This window comes from Tachysurus vachellii, chromosome 12 (assembly GCF_030014155.1).
Source record: "Tachysurus vachellii isolate PV-2020 chromosome 12, HZAU_Pvac_v1, whole genome shotgun sequence".
Classification (NCBI taxonomy): Eukaryota; Metazoa; Chordata; class Actinopteri; order Siluriformes; family Bagridae; genus Tachysurus; species Tachysurus vachellii.
The window spans coordinates 31,088-45,000 of record NC_083471.1 but is presented as its reverse complement, the minus strand read 5'-3'; the positions used below and the strand labels follow the sequence as shown (position 1 = coordinate 45,000).

Genomic DNA, 13,913 nt, shown 5'->3' with positions numbered 1-13,913 from the left:
CGCTCTAACACATGAATATGCTTTGATCTAAACTGCTGCATTGTAGCTCTGGCTGTATGTTTAGGGTCATTGTCTTGCTGGAAGGTGAAGCTCCGCCCCAGTCTCAAGTCTTTTACAGACTCTAACAGGTTTTCATCTAAGATTGCCCTGTATTTGTCTCCATCCATCTTCCTATCATCTCTGACCAGCTTCCCTGCTGAAGAAAAGCATCCCCACAACATGATGCTGCCACCACCATGTTTCACTGTGAGGATGGTGTGTTCAGGGTGATGTGCTGTGTTAGGTTTCCGCCTTGCACTGGTCTCATCTGACCAGAGCAGCTTCTTCCACATGCTGGCTGCCCCAGCCCCCCCCCCTTCCATAAAGAGCAGATTTGTGGAGTGCACGACTAATAGTTGTCCTGTGGACAGATTCTCCCACCTGAGCTGTGGATCTCTGCAGCTCCTCCAGAGTTACCATGGGCTTCTTGGCTGCTTCTCTGATTAATGCTCTCCTCACACGGCCTCAGTTTAGGTGGACGTCCGTGTCTTGTTAGGCTTGCAGTCGTGCTCATACTCTTACCATTTCAGGATGACGGATCTTACATCATGCTCCGTGAGATGTTCAAGGCTTGGGATATTAATTTATAACCATAAACCTGCTTTAAACTTCTCCACAACTTTATCCCTGACGCGTCTGGTGTGTTCTTTGGTCTTCATGATGCTGTTTGTTCACTAATGTTCTCTAACACACTTCTGAAGGCTTCACAGCACAGCTGTATTTATACTGAGATTAAATGACACACAGGTGACTATTTACTCATTCGGTGACTTCTGAAGGCAGTTGGTTTCACTGGATGTTAGTTAGGGGTATCGGAGTAAAGGGGGATGAATACACCATTTATTATTTTTATTTCACTTCACAATTATGTGCCACTTTCTTTCGGTCTATTTCACAAAATCCCAATAAAATACATTTTTCTTTTTGGTAACGTCAAATGTGGAAAAGTTCAGTGGGGTATGAATATTTTTGCAAGGCACTGTGTGTATGAGACGATAGAAATGAGACAACAGAAAAGAATTTCAGATTTTATTTCCTAATATTTATATAGACGTGTTAAACATCTTAAAATGTGTCACCTTTGGAAGCAGACCGTACAGCTAAAGTAAATATAATGTGTGTGTGTGTGTGTGTATGTGTGTGTGTGTGTGTGTGTGTGTGTGTGCGTGTATGTGTGTATGTGTGACTATGTGTGTGTGTGAGTGTGTGTATGTGTGTGTGTGTGTGTGCGTGTATGTGTGTATGTGTGACTATGTGTGTGTGTGAGTGTGTGTGAGCTGATGTGGCTCCCAGCACAGAAAGACCCCCCCCCCCCTCCCCCTCCCCTCGCGCGCGTGCCGATGGAGACGGTCATTGTCCCGGTACAGAAGCCCCGGTACAGAAGCCCCGGTACAGAAGCCCAGCAATGCGCCGATGCTGTAAGTAGTGTTTAGTGTTTAAGTGTTTAGTATTTACCCGGAAGTTAAAGCGGAAGTTGTTTATGGACACACGGCGCTTTAATGTGAGTCTATATGATGGGATTCCCGGCGGCGCGTGCGGGACTTTTATTTCAGCACTTCCGGAGAGAAAGTGAGTATAAACTCTTTGTTTACTGTAATCAGATTAATAACAGGTTTAATAACGACCTGAGACTGCACTATTAAATAGTTTATATTGTTTTATAAACACTTTATTTAACTACCGTTTTTTACTCTGTGCCAGTTTAGCTTTAGCGGTTAGCTTTAACTCTTGCACTGTTTAACACTAATGTGTATTTTTATTTAGTTTAACAGCAGAGAGAGTGTGTGTGTGTGTGTGTGTGTGAGTGTGTGTGTGTGTGAGTATGTGAGAGTATGTGTGTGTGTGTGTGTGTGTGAGTATGTGTGTGTGTGTGAGAGTATGTGTGAGTGTGTGTGTGTGTGTGAGTATGTGTGAGTATGTGTGTGTGTGTGTGTGTGAGAGTATGTGTGAGTGTGTGTGTGTGTGTGAGTATGTGTGAGTATGTGTGTGTGTGTGTGTGAGAGTATGTGTGAGTATGTGTGTGTGTGTGTGTGTGTGAGAGTATGTGTGAGTATGTGTGTGTGTGTGAGAGAGAGAGAGAGAGAGAGAGAGAGAGAGAGAGAGAGAGTGTGTGTGTGTGTAAAAGCTTTTCTTTGGTTAACCACTCCACCAAACCCCAAACCCTTAAAACCATAAACTTTATTTTCTGTTAAAATCTTTATATAAAATATTTGAAGTGTTTCTATAAACTTTAAAAGGAAAAAGTAGGTTTTACTTCCTTGTTACTTTATTGTTCATTAGGAACTGCTTCATTATTATATTTCTGACTGAATCCAAACCACTGAAGAAGATCTGAGTTTGATGAACATTTGTTTAATAAGAAACTCCACACGTTTCTCTACAGGAGAGAGAATAGATATAAGATATACCTTTATCCGTCCCACAATGGGGACATTTCTCTGAAGAACCCCAGTTTTAAGTAAAGTTCTATATGTTGGAGAACTCAACTTTACATTATAAACTCTGTCTGACTCACAGCAGCTTCTCTATGTAACTCCAGCTCTGAAACCCATGTGTGATGTCACCTAATGACTGAAGGAAATGTTGCTGAAATGCAGCTTTGTCTCTACAGTCCTCAGCTGTCAGTGGGTTAGTTTGGGATTTGGTTAGTTCTCTCCAATAATCTGTGTATTTTCCTTTTGTTATGGAGATAATTGTGATTGTCTGGTTGTGTGTGTGTGCTAAGGCTATAGTGCTGTGGTCAGATGAGAATGGGTCAGCGTCAGGAGGAGGAGGCACAGAAGGCTTCTGTCAACACTCATCTCTTGGCAGTTCTGTCTGTTTCTCTCTCTCCCTCTCTCTCTTTATTCATGTATGTGTATTTCAGCAGGAATGCTGAGGTCAGAGGGTAATGGGGGGCTTGTTGAGCAATGTGAACACACACACACACACACACACACACACACACACACACACACACACACACACAGCTTCACTCTTTAACCACTTTAAACAGAAGGCTGTGAGTGTATATGTGTTTGTGTGTGTGTATGTGTTCACATTGCTCAACAAGCCCCCTATGACCCTCTGTTTGAACTGAATTTATGTACATGTAGATAAACACATCATATTAATGAAGTAAACAGAATGGTAGGGTGGGGCTGAGGGTGTGGCCTGTGTGGGCGGAGTCGTTCTGTAATGACCTTGATAACGGATGTAGTTTCCTGTGCTTAGAGATAACAGATTGAAAAGTGCAACGATGTCCTTTGCTGGAGAGAAAAGGTTAAACTCAGCCCTCAGTTTGAAAACCTTGTGCTTTAAGACGTCCAAGCGAGCATGTGTCCTTTAGTAAAGCAGTGGACACTGAGGGAGTGTTTTATTCAGTCTTTCATACTTCAGCTGAAAAAACACTGTAAATAATGTACATGTTAACACACACATCTTCTTGTAGTTAATCCACTATGGAGATGTGACGTAAGCCTAAATCACATCAACATTCAGATATAACTATTATGTCTGCCTCTGAATGCAGCCAGAGACCTCACATGTGCTCCATTCAAATATGTTGTGCATGAAGTCTGTGTGTGTGTGTATGTATGTATGTGTGTGTATGTGTGTGTGTGTCTATGTCGGTGTGTGTGTCTATGTCGGTGTGTGTGTCTGTGTATGTGTGTGTGTCTGTGTATGTGTGTGTGTCTGTGTATGTGTGTGTGTCTGTGTATGTGTGTGTCTGTGTATGTGTGTGTCTGTGTATGTGTGTGTCTGTGTATGTGTGTGTCTGTGTGTGTGTGTCTGTGTCTGTGTGTGTCTGTGTCTGTGTATGTGTGTGTCTGTGTGTGTGTGTGTCTGTGTGTGTCTGTGTATGTGTGTGTGTCTGTGTGTGCGTGTGTGTGTCTGTGTATGTGTGTGTGTCTGTGTGTGCGTGTGTCTGTGTGTGTGTGTCTGTGTATGTGTGTGTGTGTCTGTGTGTGGGTGTGTGTGTATGTGTCTGTGTGTGTGTCTGTGTCTGTGTGTGCGTGTGTCTGTGTGTGTATGTGCACAACAATAAGTGATGAGTTCACTGTTTGGTTCTAATCCATGTTCTTTATTATCACAAGTATATGAAATAGAGCTAAAAAAACAACCCTAAGATATTCCTGATTCGTCCCACAATGGGGAAATTACACTGTTTACACAACTGTCCTGAGACAGACAACCATCACACAACTCTTATCTCATCTCATCAATCACCCTCCTGTCTCACCTTACACCTGTCTCACCCTCCTGTCTCACCCTACCGTCTCACCTTACACCAGTCTCAGTAGTGAAGATGAATAATAACGTTGTTAATGGATTATAGTAGCTATAACTGAGTAATAAATTTAATCATGGCTGAATTTTCACACCACCGAAGTCCAAAAAAGCTGCAAAAAATATAAATATGATGGAACACTTTTGCTTAAAGTGACAAATATTAGGATTGTTGGACAATTTTCATAAAATAACTCCATGCTGTGAGCTTAAATGGAAACGTTGTGTGTGTTTGAGCATGCATGTGTGCGCATGCTTTTATGTCCAGAATTCCTGTGGTAAATTAAATTCAGCTCTATTGAAACACACACACACACACACAATCTATCTGTCTCTCATTAAAAGCTCTCTATCTGTTTTTCAGCATGACATCACTCTGACATCACACTGATGTCATGATGAGCTCGTACACACGTGGTGCCCCCACAGTGTTCTTCATAAGTGCTGTGTGTGTGTTGGCGCGGAGTGACTGGGAGCCGAGCGGTGGTGAAGTGCCCTTTATTGGAGGGCGCTACTCTGGACACCCCATGCTGTATTTTGGGCGGGAGGCGGTGCCAGAGCTGCGGGGTGCGGCACTGAGCACTCACTCTGAGCTGGCTCAGCGGGTATGGCGTGCCGGTGAGGACATGCTCGCGAGCCCCAAACAGTTCCTCCCACCCCAAGACCCTGAAGATTTCTCTGCCCGCTGGAATGAAATCTATGGCAACAACCTGAGTGTGTTAGCGCTGTTTTGTCTGCTTTACCCACAACGCACCGGGGCACTCAGTCTGGCCCGCGAGTACATGGACCGGATGGCTGCTCAGCCCAGTTGGTATGCAGCTTTGTGAGTGTGAGTGTGAGTGTGAGTGTGAGTGTGAGTGCGAGTGCGAGTGCGAGTGCGAGTGCGAGTGCGAGTGCGAGTGCGAGTGCGAGTGCGAGTGCGAGTGTGAGTGCGAGTGCGAGTGCGAGTGCGAGTGCGAGTGCGAGTGCGAGTGCGAGTGCGAGTGCGAGTGCGAGTGCGAGTGCGAGCGCGAGCGCGAGCGCGAGCGTGTGTGTGTGTGAGTGTGAGTGTGAGTGTGTGTGTGAGTGTGTGTGTGAGTGTGTGTGTGTGTGTGTGTGAGTGTGAGTGTGTGTGAGTGTGTGTGAGTGTGTGTGTGTGTGTGTGTGTGAGTGTGTGTGTGTGAGTGCGTGTGTGTGTGTGTGCATGAGTGCGTGAGTGTGAGTGTGTGCGTGTGAGTGTGTGCGTGTGCGTGAGTGTGTGCGTGTGTGTGTGTGTGTGTCTGTGTGTGTGTGTGCACAACAATAAGTGATGAGTTCACTGTTGAGTGAGTGAGTGTGTGAGTGAGTGTGTGAGTGAGTGTGTGAGTGAGTGTGTGAGTGAGTGTGTGAGTGAGTGTGTGAGTGAGTGTGTGAGTGAGTGTGTGAGTGAGTGTGTGAGTGAGTGTGTGAGTGAGTGTGTGAGTGTGTGCATGCGTGAGTGCGTGAGTGTGTGTGCGTGAGTGTGTGTGCGTGAGTGTGTGTGCGTGAGTGTGTGTGCGTGAGTGTGTGTGCGTGAGTGTGTGTGCGTGTGTGTGTGTGTGAGTGTGTGTGTGTCTGTGTGTGTGTGTCTGTGTGTGTGTGTCTGTGTGTGTGTGCACAACAATAAGTGATGAGTTCACTGTTGTGTGCGTGTGAGTGTGTGTGAGAGTGTGTGTGTGAGTGTGCTAGTGTGTGCGTGCGTGAGTGTGTGTGCGTGAGTGTGTGTGCGTGAGTGTGTGTGCGTGAGTGTGTGTGTGAGTGTGTGTGAGTGTGTATCTTAAACAACTAATAAATGATTATCAGTATAGTAACATTTTACATTACTGTTATGATTCCTATAGTAGTCCGTCACTACAGTGCTTAGGGTAAAGGATAAAAGGATTGAAATCAGCACCTAATCTGGCAGAATTATGCTTAACTGTCTCACCCAACATCTTACTGACCTTATGTGTGTGTGTGTGTGTGTGTGTGTGTGTGTGTGTGTGTGTGTGTGTGTGTGTGTGTGAGCATTGTCCAGCAAAAACACACTCCCCTTTCATTAATTCTCCACATCAGCACTTTCCACAGATCCTCTGTGGCTTTCAAGATGATGATTAATAATAAAATAATGAGATATGGACACAGCTGAATGCTTTTCTGCCAACACACACACTTCCTGTTGGATTTTCTCACTGCCTCATCACTTTTTTGTGAAAACACAGACGAAAAAATAGCACATTCTTTTTCTTTTACTTCCTGTTTTTATAAAAGTTTTATCCATGATTAACTAGAAATAGTGTTTCATCTGTAACAGAGAAGAAAAGGAGCACACACACACACACACACATACACACTTGATTTTAAACTGCATTTAACTGCATCATAAATTGTGTGTTTATGTGTGTGTGTGTGTGTGTGTGCGCATGTCCGTGTGTTTGAAGGCTGGTGAAGGACGCTCCATGGGATGAGGTTCCGATGGCACACTCTCTGGTGGGTTTTGCGACGGCATATGACTTCCTGTTTGAGTTCCTGACTGAGGTAGAGCAGGAACGTTACCTGCAGGTGCTCGGAAATGCCTCCCTTTACATGTATGATAAGTCACTGCAGCGGGGGTGGAGCTTCCAGTTCCTCCACAACCACCAACCAACCAACTGTGTCGCCCTGCTGACCGCCTCCCTAATCCTGCTGAACCAGGGTTATTTTACACACACACACACACACACGAAGTTGTTGGTCATACTGTGTTCAATGGCTCTGGTATAATAGTGTGTGTGTGTGTGTGTGTCTTTAGGCTGTCTACAGGAGGCCTATGTGTTTGTTCAGCAGGTGATGGTGATTATGGAGAAGTCTCTGGTCATTTTGCATTCCATAGTTGACGGTTCTCTGTATGAAGGTGTTGCGTACGGAACCTACAGCACACGTTCTTTGTTTCAGTACATTTACCTGCTGCAGAGACACTTCAACATCTCCCACTTCACACACCCCTGGCTCCTCAAACATTTCGACTTCCTCTACAGGACAGTGCTGCCAGGTATTTGTGTGTGTGAGCCTTTTTCCACACCTTTGAGCTTGACTTCCTTTGGTCTTTGTGATGCTGTGTGTTTAGATTCTTTAACATACTCTGGGTTCTTCCACGAATGTGACACTTAAATTGCTCACAGTTTGACACAATTCTGTAAATGACGTCACTGAAACTGAACCAGCACCAGGAACTTTACAGTGAATCATTAGTCATTCATTTATTGTACATTGCCCTAATATTAGGGATATTATTATGTTACATAGATCTGAGAGAAAAAATAGCAAGTTTAGTCTATTTTAGTTGAGACTGTATTACTATACAAAGAATACTGTATATTCAGGATAATACGATAAGAATACTTACATGCTGCTGTAACTTAACATTAAAAGGAAAATGAAAAAAAAAAAAGACTTTCTAATCACATGAGCCAATATTTTATTCACTATAGAACACAGATAACATAAATGTTTAAACAGAGAAACTTTACACTTTTATCTACTGAATGATGCCTGCTACAGGTCTCAAAAATATTGGCACAGGGAAATAAATGGAGATGCTGGAAAGATTCTGCTGGAAGAACATCTAGAAATTAATGAAGTTAATTGATACCAGGTCTGTAAGATGATTAGCTATAAAGGGATGTTAGAGAGTCTCTCAGAAGTAAAGATGGGCAGATGCTCTCCAGTCTGTGAAAGAGTGCGTAAAAAGATTGTGGAATATTTAAAAACAATGTTCCTCAATGTCAAATAGCAACGGCTTTGTGAATCTACAGTGCAGAACATCATCAAAAGATTCGGCCCTCAGACGACGCTGAATCACTCATCAGCATGATTGTGTCAATATCACTACATGGACACAGGAACACTTCCATAAACCACTTCCAGAACACAAACTGCCTTCCATCTGCAGATGCCACCTATCTAAGCTCTATCATGCACAAAGGAAGCCGTATGTGAACATGGTCCAGAAGCGCCGTCGTGTCCTGTGGGCTGAGGGTCATTAAAATTAGACTGTCTTAATGTGGAGACGTGTTCTGTGGTCAGACGAGTCCAAATTTTTAACATTCTTGTTGGAAATCACGGACCTCATGTCCTCTGGGGTAAAGATGAGGGAGACGACCCAGAGTGTTATCAGTGTTCAGTTAAAAAGCCAGCATCTCTGATGGTATGGTGTATAAGTGCTAACGTCTGGGCAGCGTGCATGTGTTGGAAGGCACTATGAATGCTGAAAGGTATATAAAGCTTTTAGAGCCACATGTGCTCTCCTCCAGACGACATCTATTTCAGGGAAGGCCTTGTGTATTTCAGCAGGACAATGAAAACCACATACTGCAGCTACTACAACAGCTCCGTCGTAGAAGATTCCGGGTGCTGAATCGGCTGCCTGCCGTCCAGATCTTTCACCTATAAAGACCATTTGGCGCCCGATTAAACGAAAAATACGTCAAAGATCACCACAAACTCATAACCTCGATGTCCAAATGTCCTCAAACTATTTTGAAAAGAAGAGATGCTACACCATGTAAACATGACCCCGTCTCAACTGTTCTGAGACCTGCAGCAGGCCTCAAATTAGAAATGAGCTCATTTAATGGATGAAAGTGTATAATTTCTGTTTAAACATTTATGATGTTATCTGTGTTTTAATGGGAATAAAATATTGGCTAATTTGATTTGAAAGTCCTTTAGTTTTCATTTTATTCAAATGTAAAAAAACGTCCCAACTTTTTCTGAATTGGGGTTGTATAGTGATATGTAGAGTGAGATGTGTAGTGAGATGTGTAGTGAGATGTGTAGTGAGATGTGTAGTGAGATGTGTAGTGAGATGTGTAGTGAGATGTGTAGTGAGATGTGTAGTGAGATGTGTAGTGAGATGTAGAGTGAGATGTAGAGTGAGATGTAGAGTGATATGTGTAGTGAGATGTGTAGTGAGTTGTGTAGTGATATGTAGAGTGAGATGTGTAGTGAGTTGTGTAGTGAGATGTGTAGTGAGATGTAGAGTGAGATGTAGAGTGAGATGTAGAGTGAGATGTAGAGTGAGATGTGTAGTGAGTTGTGTAGTGAGTTGTGTAGTGAGATGTAGAGTGAGATGTGTAGTGAGTTGTGTAGTGAGATGTGTAGTGAGATGTAGAGTGAGATGTAGAGTGAGATGTAGAGTGAGATGTGTAGTGAGTTGTGTAGTGAGTTGTGTAGTGATATGTAGAGAGAGATGTGTAGTGAGATGTGTAGTGAGATGTGTAGTGAGATGTAGAGTGAGATGTGTAGTGAGTTGTGTAGTGAGATGTGTAGTGAGATGTAGAGTGAGATGTAGAGTGAGATGTAGAGTGAGATGTGTAGTGAGTTGTGTAGTGAGTTGTGTAGTGATATGTAGAGAGAGATGTGTAGTGAGATGTGTAGTGAGATGTAGAGTGATATGTGTAGTGAGATGTGTAGTGAGTTGTGTAGTGATATGTAGAGAGAGATGTGTAGTGAGATGTGTAGTGAGATGTAGAGTGATATGTGTAGTGAGTTGTGTAGTGAGTTGTGTAGTGATATGTAGAGAGAGATGTATAGTGAGTTGTATAGTGAGATGTAGAGTGAGATGTAGAGTGAGATGTAGAGTGAGATGTGTAGTGAGATGTAGAGTGAGATGTGTAGTGAGATGTGTAGTGAGATGTGTAGTGAGATGTGTAGTGAGTTGTGTAGTGATATGTAGAGAGAGATGTATAGTGAGTTGTATAGTGAGTTGTAGAGTGAGATGTAGAGTGAGATGTGTAGTGAGATGTGTAGTGAGATGTGTAGTGAGATGTAGAGTGATATGTGTAGTGAGATGTGTAGTGAGATGTAGAGTGAGATGTGTAGTGAGATGTGTAGTGAGTTGTGTAGTGATATGTAGAGAGAGATGTATAGTGAGTTGTAGAGTGAGATGTGTAGTGAGATGTGTAGTGAGATGTGTAGTGAGATGTGTAGTGAGATGTGTAGTGAGATGTAGAGTGAGATGTGTAGTGAGATGTGTAGTGAGTTGTGTAGTGATATGTAGAGAGAGATGTATAGTGAGATGTAGAGTGAGATGTAGAGTGAGATGTAGAGTGAGATGTAGAGTGAGATGTAGAGTGATGTGTAGAGTGATGTGTAGTGAGATGTGTAGTGAGATGTGTAGTGAGTTGTGTAGTGAGTTGTGTAGTGATATGTAGAGAGAGATGTGTAGTGAGATGTGTAGTGAGATGTAGAGTGATATGTGTAGTGAGATGTGTAGTGAGTTGTGTAGTGAGTTGTGTAGTGATATGTAGAGAGAGATGTATAGTGAGTTGTATAGTGAGATGTAGAGTGAGATGTAGAGTGAGATGTAGAGTGAGATGTGTAGTGAGATGTGTAGTGAGATGTGTAGTGAGATGTGTAGTGATATGTAGAGAGAGATGTATAGTGAGTTGTAGAGTGAGATGTGTAGTGAGATGTGTAGAGTGAGATGTGTAGTGAGATGTGTAGTGAGTTGTGTAGTGATATGTAGAGAGAGATGTATAGTGAGATGTATAGTGAGATGTATAGTGAGATGTATAGTGAGATGTATAGTGAGATGTAGAGTGAGATGTAGAGTGAGATGTAGAGTGAGATGTGTTTTTTTTTTTGTTATATTGTCCTGGCCCTGGTCTGATCACTGCACACAGGACATCACGCTACTGTGTTGAACTGTGTTTTTGTTTCTCTGCAGAACGTCAGTGTTGATTATTACGTGTTTAACACATTATGTGTGTTATATGTGTTCAGGTTTTCAGAGGAACGTTGCCATCGGTGATTCGAACTACAACTGGTTTTACGGCCCAGAAAGTCAGTTGGTGTTCCTTGATCGCTACGTCATGAGAAACGGCCAAGCTAACTTCTTGGCCGAACAAATACGACGCCACCGCGTGCAGGACGGTCCGGGACAGCCGTCACGTGGACAGAAGTGGTGTACATTGCACACAGAGTTAATCTGGTACACACATACTCACACACGTACACACACATACACACACACGTACGTCTCTCCTAGTGACCGTCTCTTTGTGTGTGTCTCGTTGTGCAGGTATGATGCCGGTCTAAAAGCCACAGCACCTCCAGATTTTGGAATTCCCCGTCTGCATTATTTTGAGGACTGGGGTGTGGTGACCTACGGCGGCGGTCTGCCTGCAGGGACGAATCATTCCTTTCTGTCATTTAAGTCAGGGAAACTGGGGGGCCGAACCATTTTTGACATTGTGCACGAGCGGCGCTACAGCGAGTGGATCCGAGGCTGGAAGAACTTTAATGCTGGACATGAGCATCCCGACCAGAACTCGTTCACCTTTACACCCAGAGGTTTCCCCTTCATCACTGAAGCGTTGTATGGCCCCAAGTACACGCTTCTTAACAACGCCGTTCTGTTTGCTCCCTCCATTGACCATACCTGCTTTTCACCCTGGGAAGGTCAGGTGACTGAGGCATGTGACTCCAAATGGTCAAAGTATAAGTACGGTGCTGCAGTGGACTGTGAGGGTCGTGTGGAGGCAGCGTTAGAGCGCCACGGTGTTGTGTTCATCCGTGGTGAGGGACGAGCAGCATACAGCCCAGCACTGAAGATCAAGAACCTGCAGAGGAACCTTGTCCTTCTCCAGCCTGACCTCCTACTGCTCTTGGACCACGTGCACCTGGATGCAGAAAGCCCTGCCCACAGCATCAGTTCCTTCTTCCACAACACAGACTTCCCTTTTCAGCACACCATGGCGAGAGATGGCATCCATGGTGCCTTTGTCAAGCATGGACAGGATGAGTACACCATGCTGTGGAAGGACGACACAGGCTACAGCGGAAAAGCTGATACAGCATACTGGACATACCCAAATGGTTATCCCTACAACGGCTCTCACTATGTTAATGTGACTATGTCGCTACGCTTCCCGCACACCCGCATCGCCTATTTGTTCTTTGGCCCAGATGTTGAAGTTCTTAGCTTTGTTCTTCGTGGAGACTCGGAAAGGATTGATGTCCACCTGACCACAAGAGACCACAACTTTACCATCCACATCTTGACATCTGAGAACCCTACCAAGCCCATGTTTGCCATGGTGCTGAAGGACAAGTTGGAGAAGGTGGTGTTTGAGCGTTCGGCAGCGGTGCAGGAGCACCCCTTTAAGGAGGTGAAAGACTATGTTAACCAGGTTGAGCAAAACCTCCGTCACATCAAACCTGTCTTCCAGCAGCTAGAGCGCCACATAAAGACACGCATCCTCAATGCTGAAGGATTCCACAAAATCAGAGAACGACTAAAGAAGAACTTAGAAAAGAGGAGGAAGATAAAAAAGAAGGTGGCAGCAGCTGTGGAGAAGATGTTCTCTGTCAATAAGAAGCTGGGAAAGGTGAAGGGGTCAAAGCAAATGATTGGAAATCGCTTGAATGATGCTAGAGAGCAGCAGCAGGGAGCACTGAGGCTAGTGGGCAATGGTGACAATGTTGATGTGCAAAGGGGCAAGAAGGCCAGGATAATTAAAGGACACGAGCTTAAAGATGTCCACACTGCAGTGGTTGTGGGTGGGACCGAAGTGTCCATCTCTGTCTCCTACATACGTGTGTTCCTGGTTCTGAACATCGGAGCTTTTTTCCTGCTGTTGGCGGTTCTGCTCACGCAACTGCAGCGAGCACCAAGTCTCCACACGCAGCGTTGCATCTACTGCGTCCTCCTGCTCGACAGCTTCATCCTGCTTGGCCTCTACTCATCCTGCTCACACGGACACTGCTGATTTCATCACTAAATGATGGTCCTGATAGTGATGACATCACTGTGGGACGGAGAGGGCAGTGGTACAGAGTGGAACAGTAGTGTGGGAGAACCAGTGTGTGAATGTACATTAATTATTAAGAATGTGTGTTTGGGCCTTATTTTGTAAACTTTGCAATTAAAAAAGCAGATGTAGAAGTGTGTGTGTGTGTGTGTTTATAGTATACTCACTGAACACTTTATAAGGAATTCCTATACACCTCTTTCTTGTAGTTATCTAGTTGGCTAATCAACCAGCAGCAGTGCAATGCAGATACCGGCAGCACCTTCTGGTGATGTTTACATGGAGAAAGTGTGATACAGATTATGACTTTAACTGTAGCCTGCTGGTTGGTGTGTGATCGATACAACTTTATTGTCATTGCATACTACAGGTACATAGCAGTGAAATGCTGAGCTAGGATGGTTTGAGTATTTCCATAACTACTGGTCTCACACACAACAGTCCCTAGGGTTTACTTAGACTGGTGCAATAAAGAACATATCCAGAACATATCTTGTTGGTGAGAGACATCAGTGGAAAACTCACAGCTTGGTTAAAGTACAATTTAATTCATTTCAATTCAATTCTTTTCTATAGTGCTTCTAATTCATATAAAAGTATAGTATAGAAACAAAATAAAGAAAAATGTAAAGTTTAAAATTAAGTTACTATATATCTCTAACCTCTATCCCTAATGACCAAGGTGGTGGTGACAGTGATGAGGAAAAACGTCCTGAGAATAAATGAGGAAGAAACCTTGAGAGGAACCAGACTCAGAATGGAACCTCATCCTCATTTGGTGTCACTGGACAGTAAATAATGTAAATGTAAATTATGTTCTTTCTACAAGAGTTT

At 43.8% G+C, this 13,913-nt stretch overlaps 1 protein-coding gene across 1 annotated transcript; it reads left to right on the top strand.

Moving 5' to 3' along the window:
• Nucleotides 1–1,372: 1,372 nt before the first annotated feature.
• On the top strand, nt 1,373–13,213 carry dse (dermatan sulfate epimerase). Its single transcript, XM_060883060.1, has 6 exons — nt 1,373–1,608; nt 4,673–5,119; nt 6,726–6,979; nt 7,076–7,315; nt 11,050–11,257; nt 11,348–13,213. Exons 2-6 carry the CDS (start codon nt 4,704–4,706, stop codon nt 13,035–13,037), a joined length of 2,808 nt encoding a protein of 935 aa, XP_060739043.1. The 5' UTR covers nt 1,373–1,608; nt 4,673–4,703; the 3' UTR covers nt 13,038–13,213.
• The last annotated feature ends 700 nt before the right edge of the window (nt 13,214–13,913 follow it).

Excerpts from the sequence above, each read along its gene's own strand:
- dse (XM_060883060.1), top strand. The coding sequence starts at position 4,704 with ATGATGAGCTCGTACACACGTGGTGCCCCCACAGTGTTCTTCATAAGT. Across the intron at positions 5,120-6,725 it reads ATGGCTGCTCAGCCCAGTTG|GCTGGTGAAGGACGCTCCAT; the intron begins GTATGCAGCTTT and ends GTGTGTTTGAAG. Across the intron at positions 6,980-7,075 it reads CCTAATCCTGCTGAACCAGG|GCTGTCTACAGGAGGCCTAT; the intron begins GTTATTTTACAC and ends GTGTGTCTTTAG.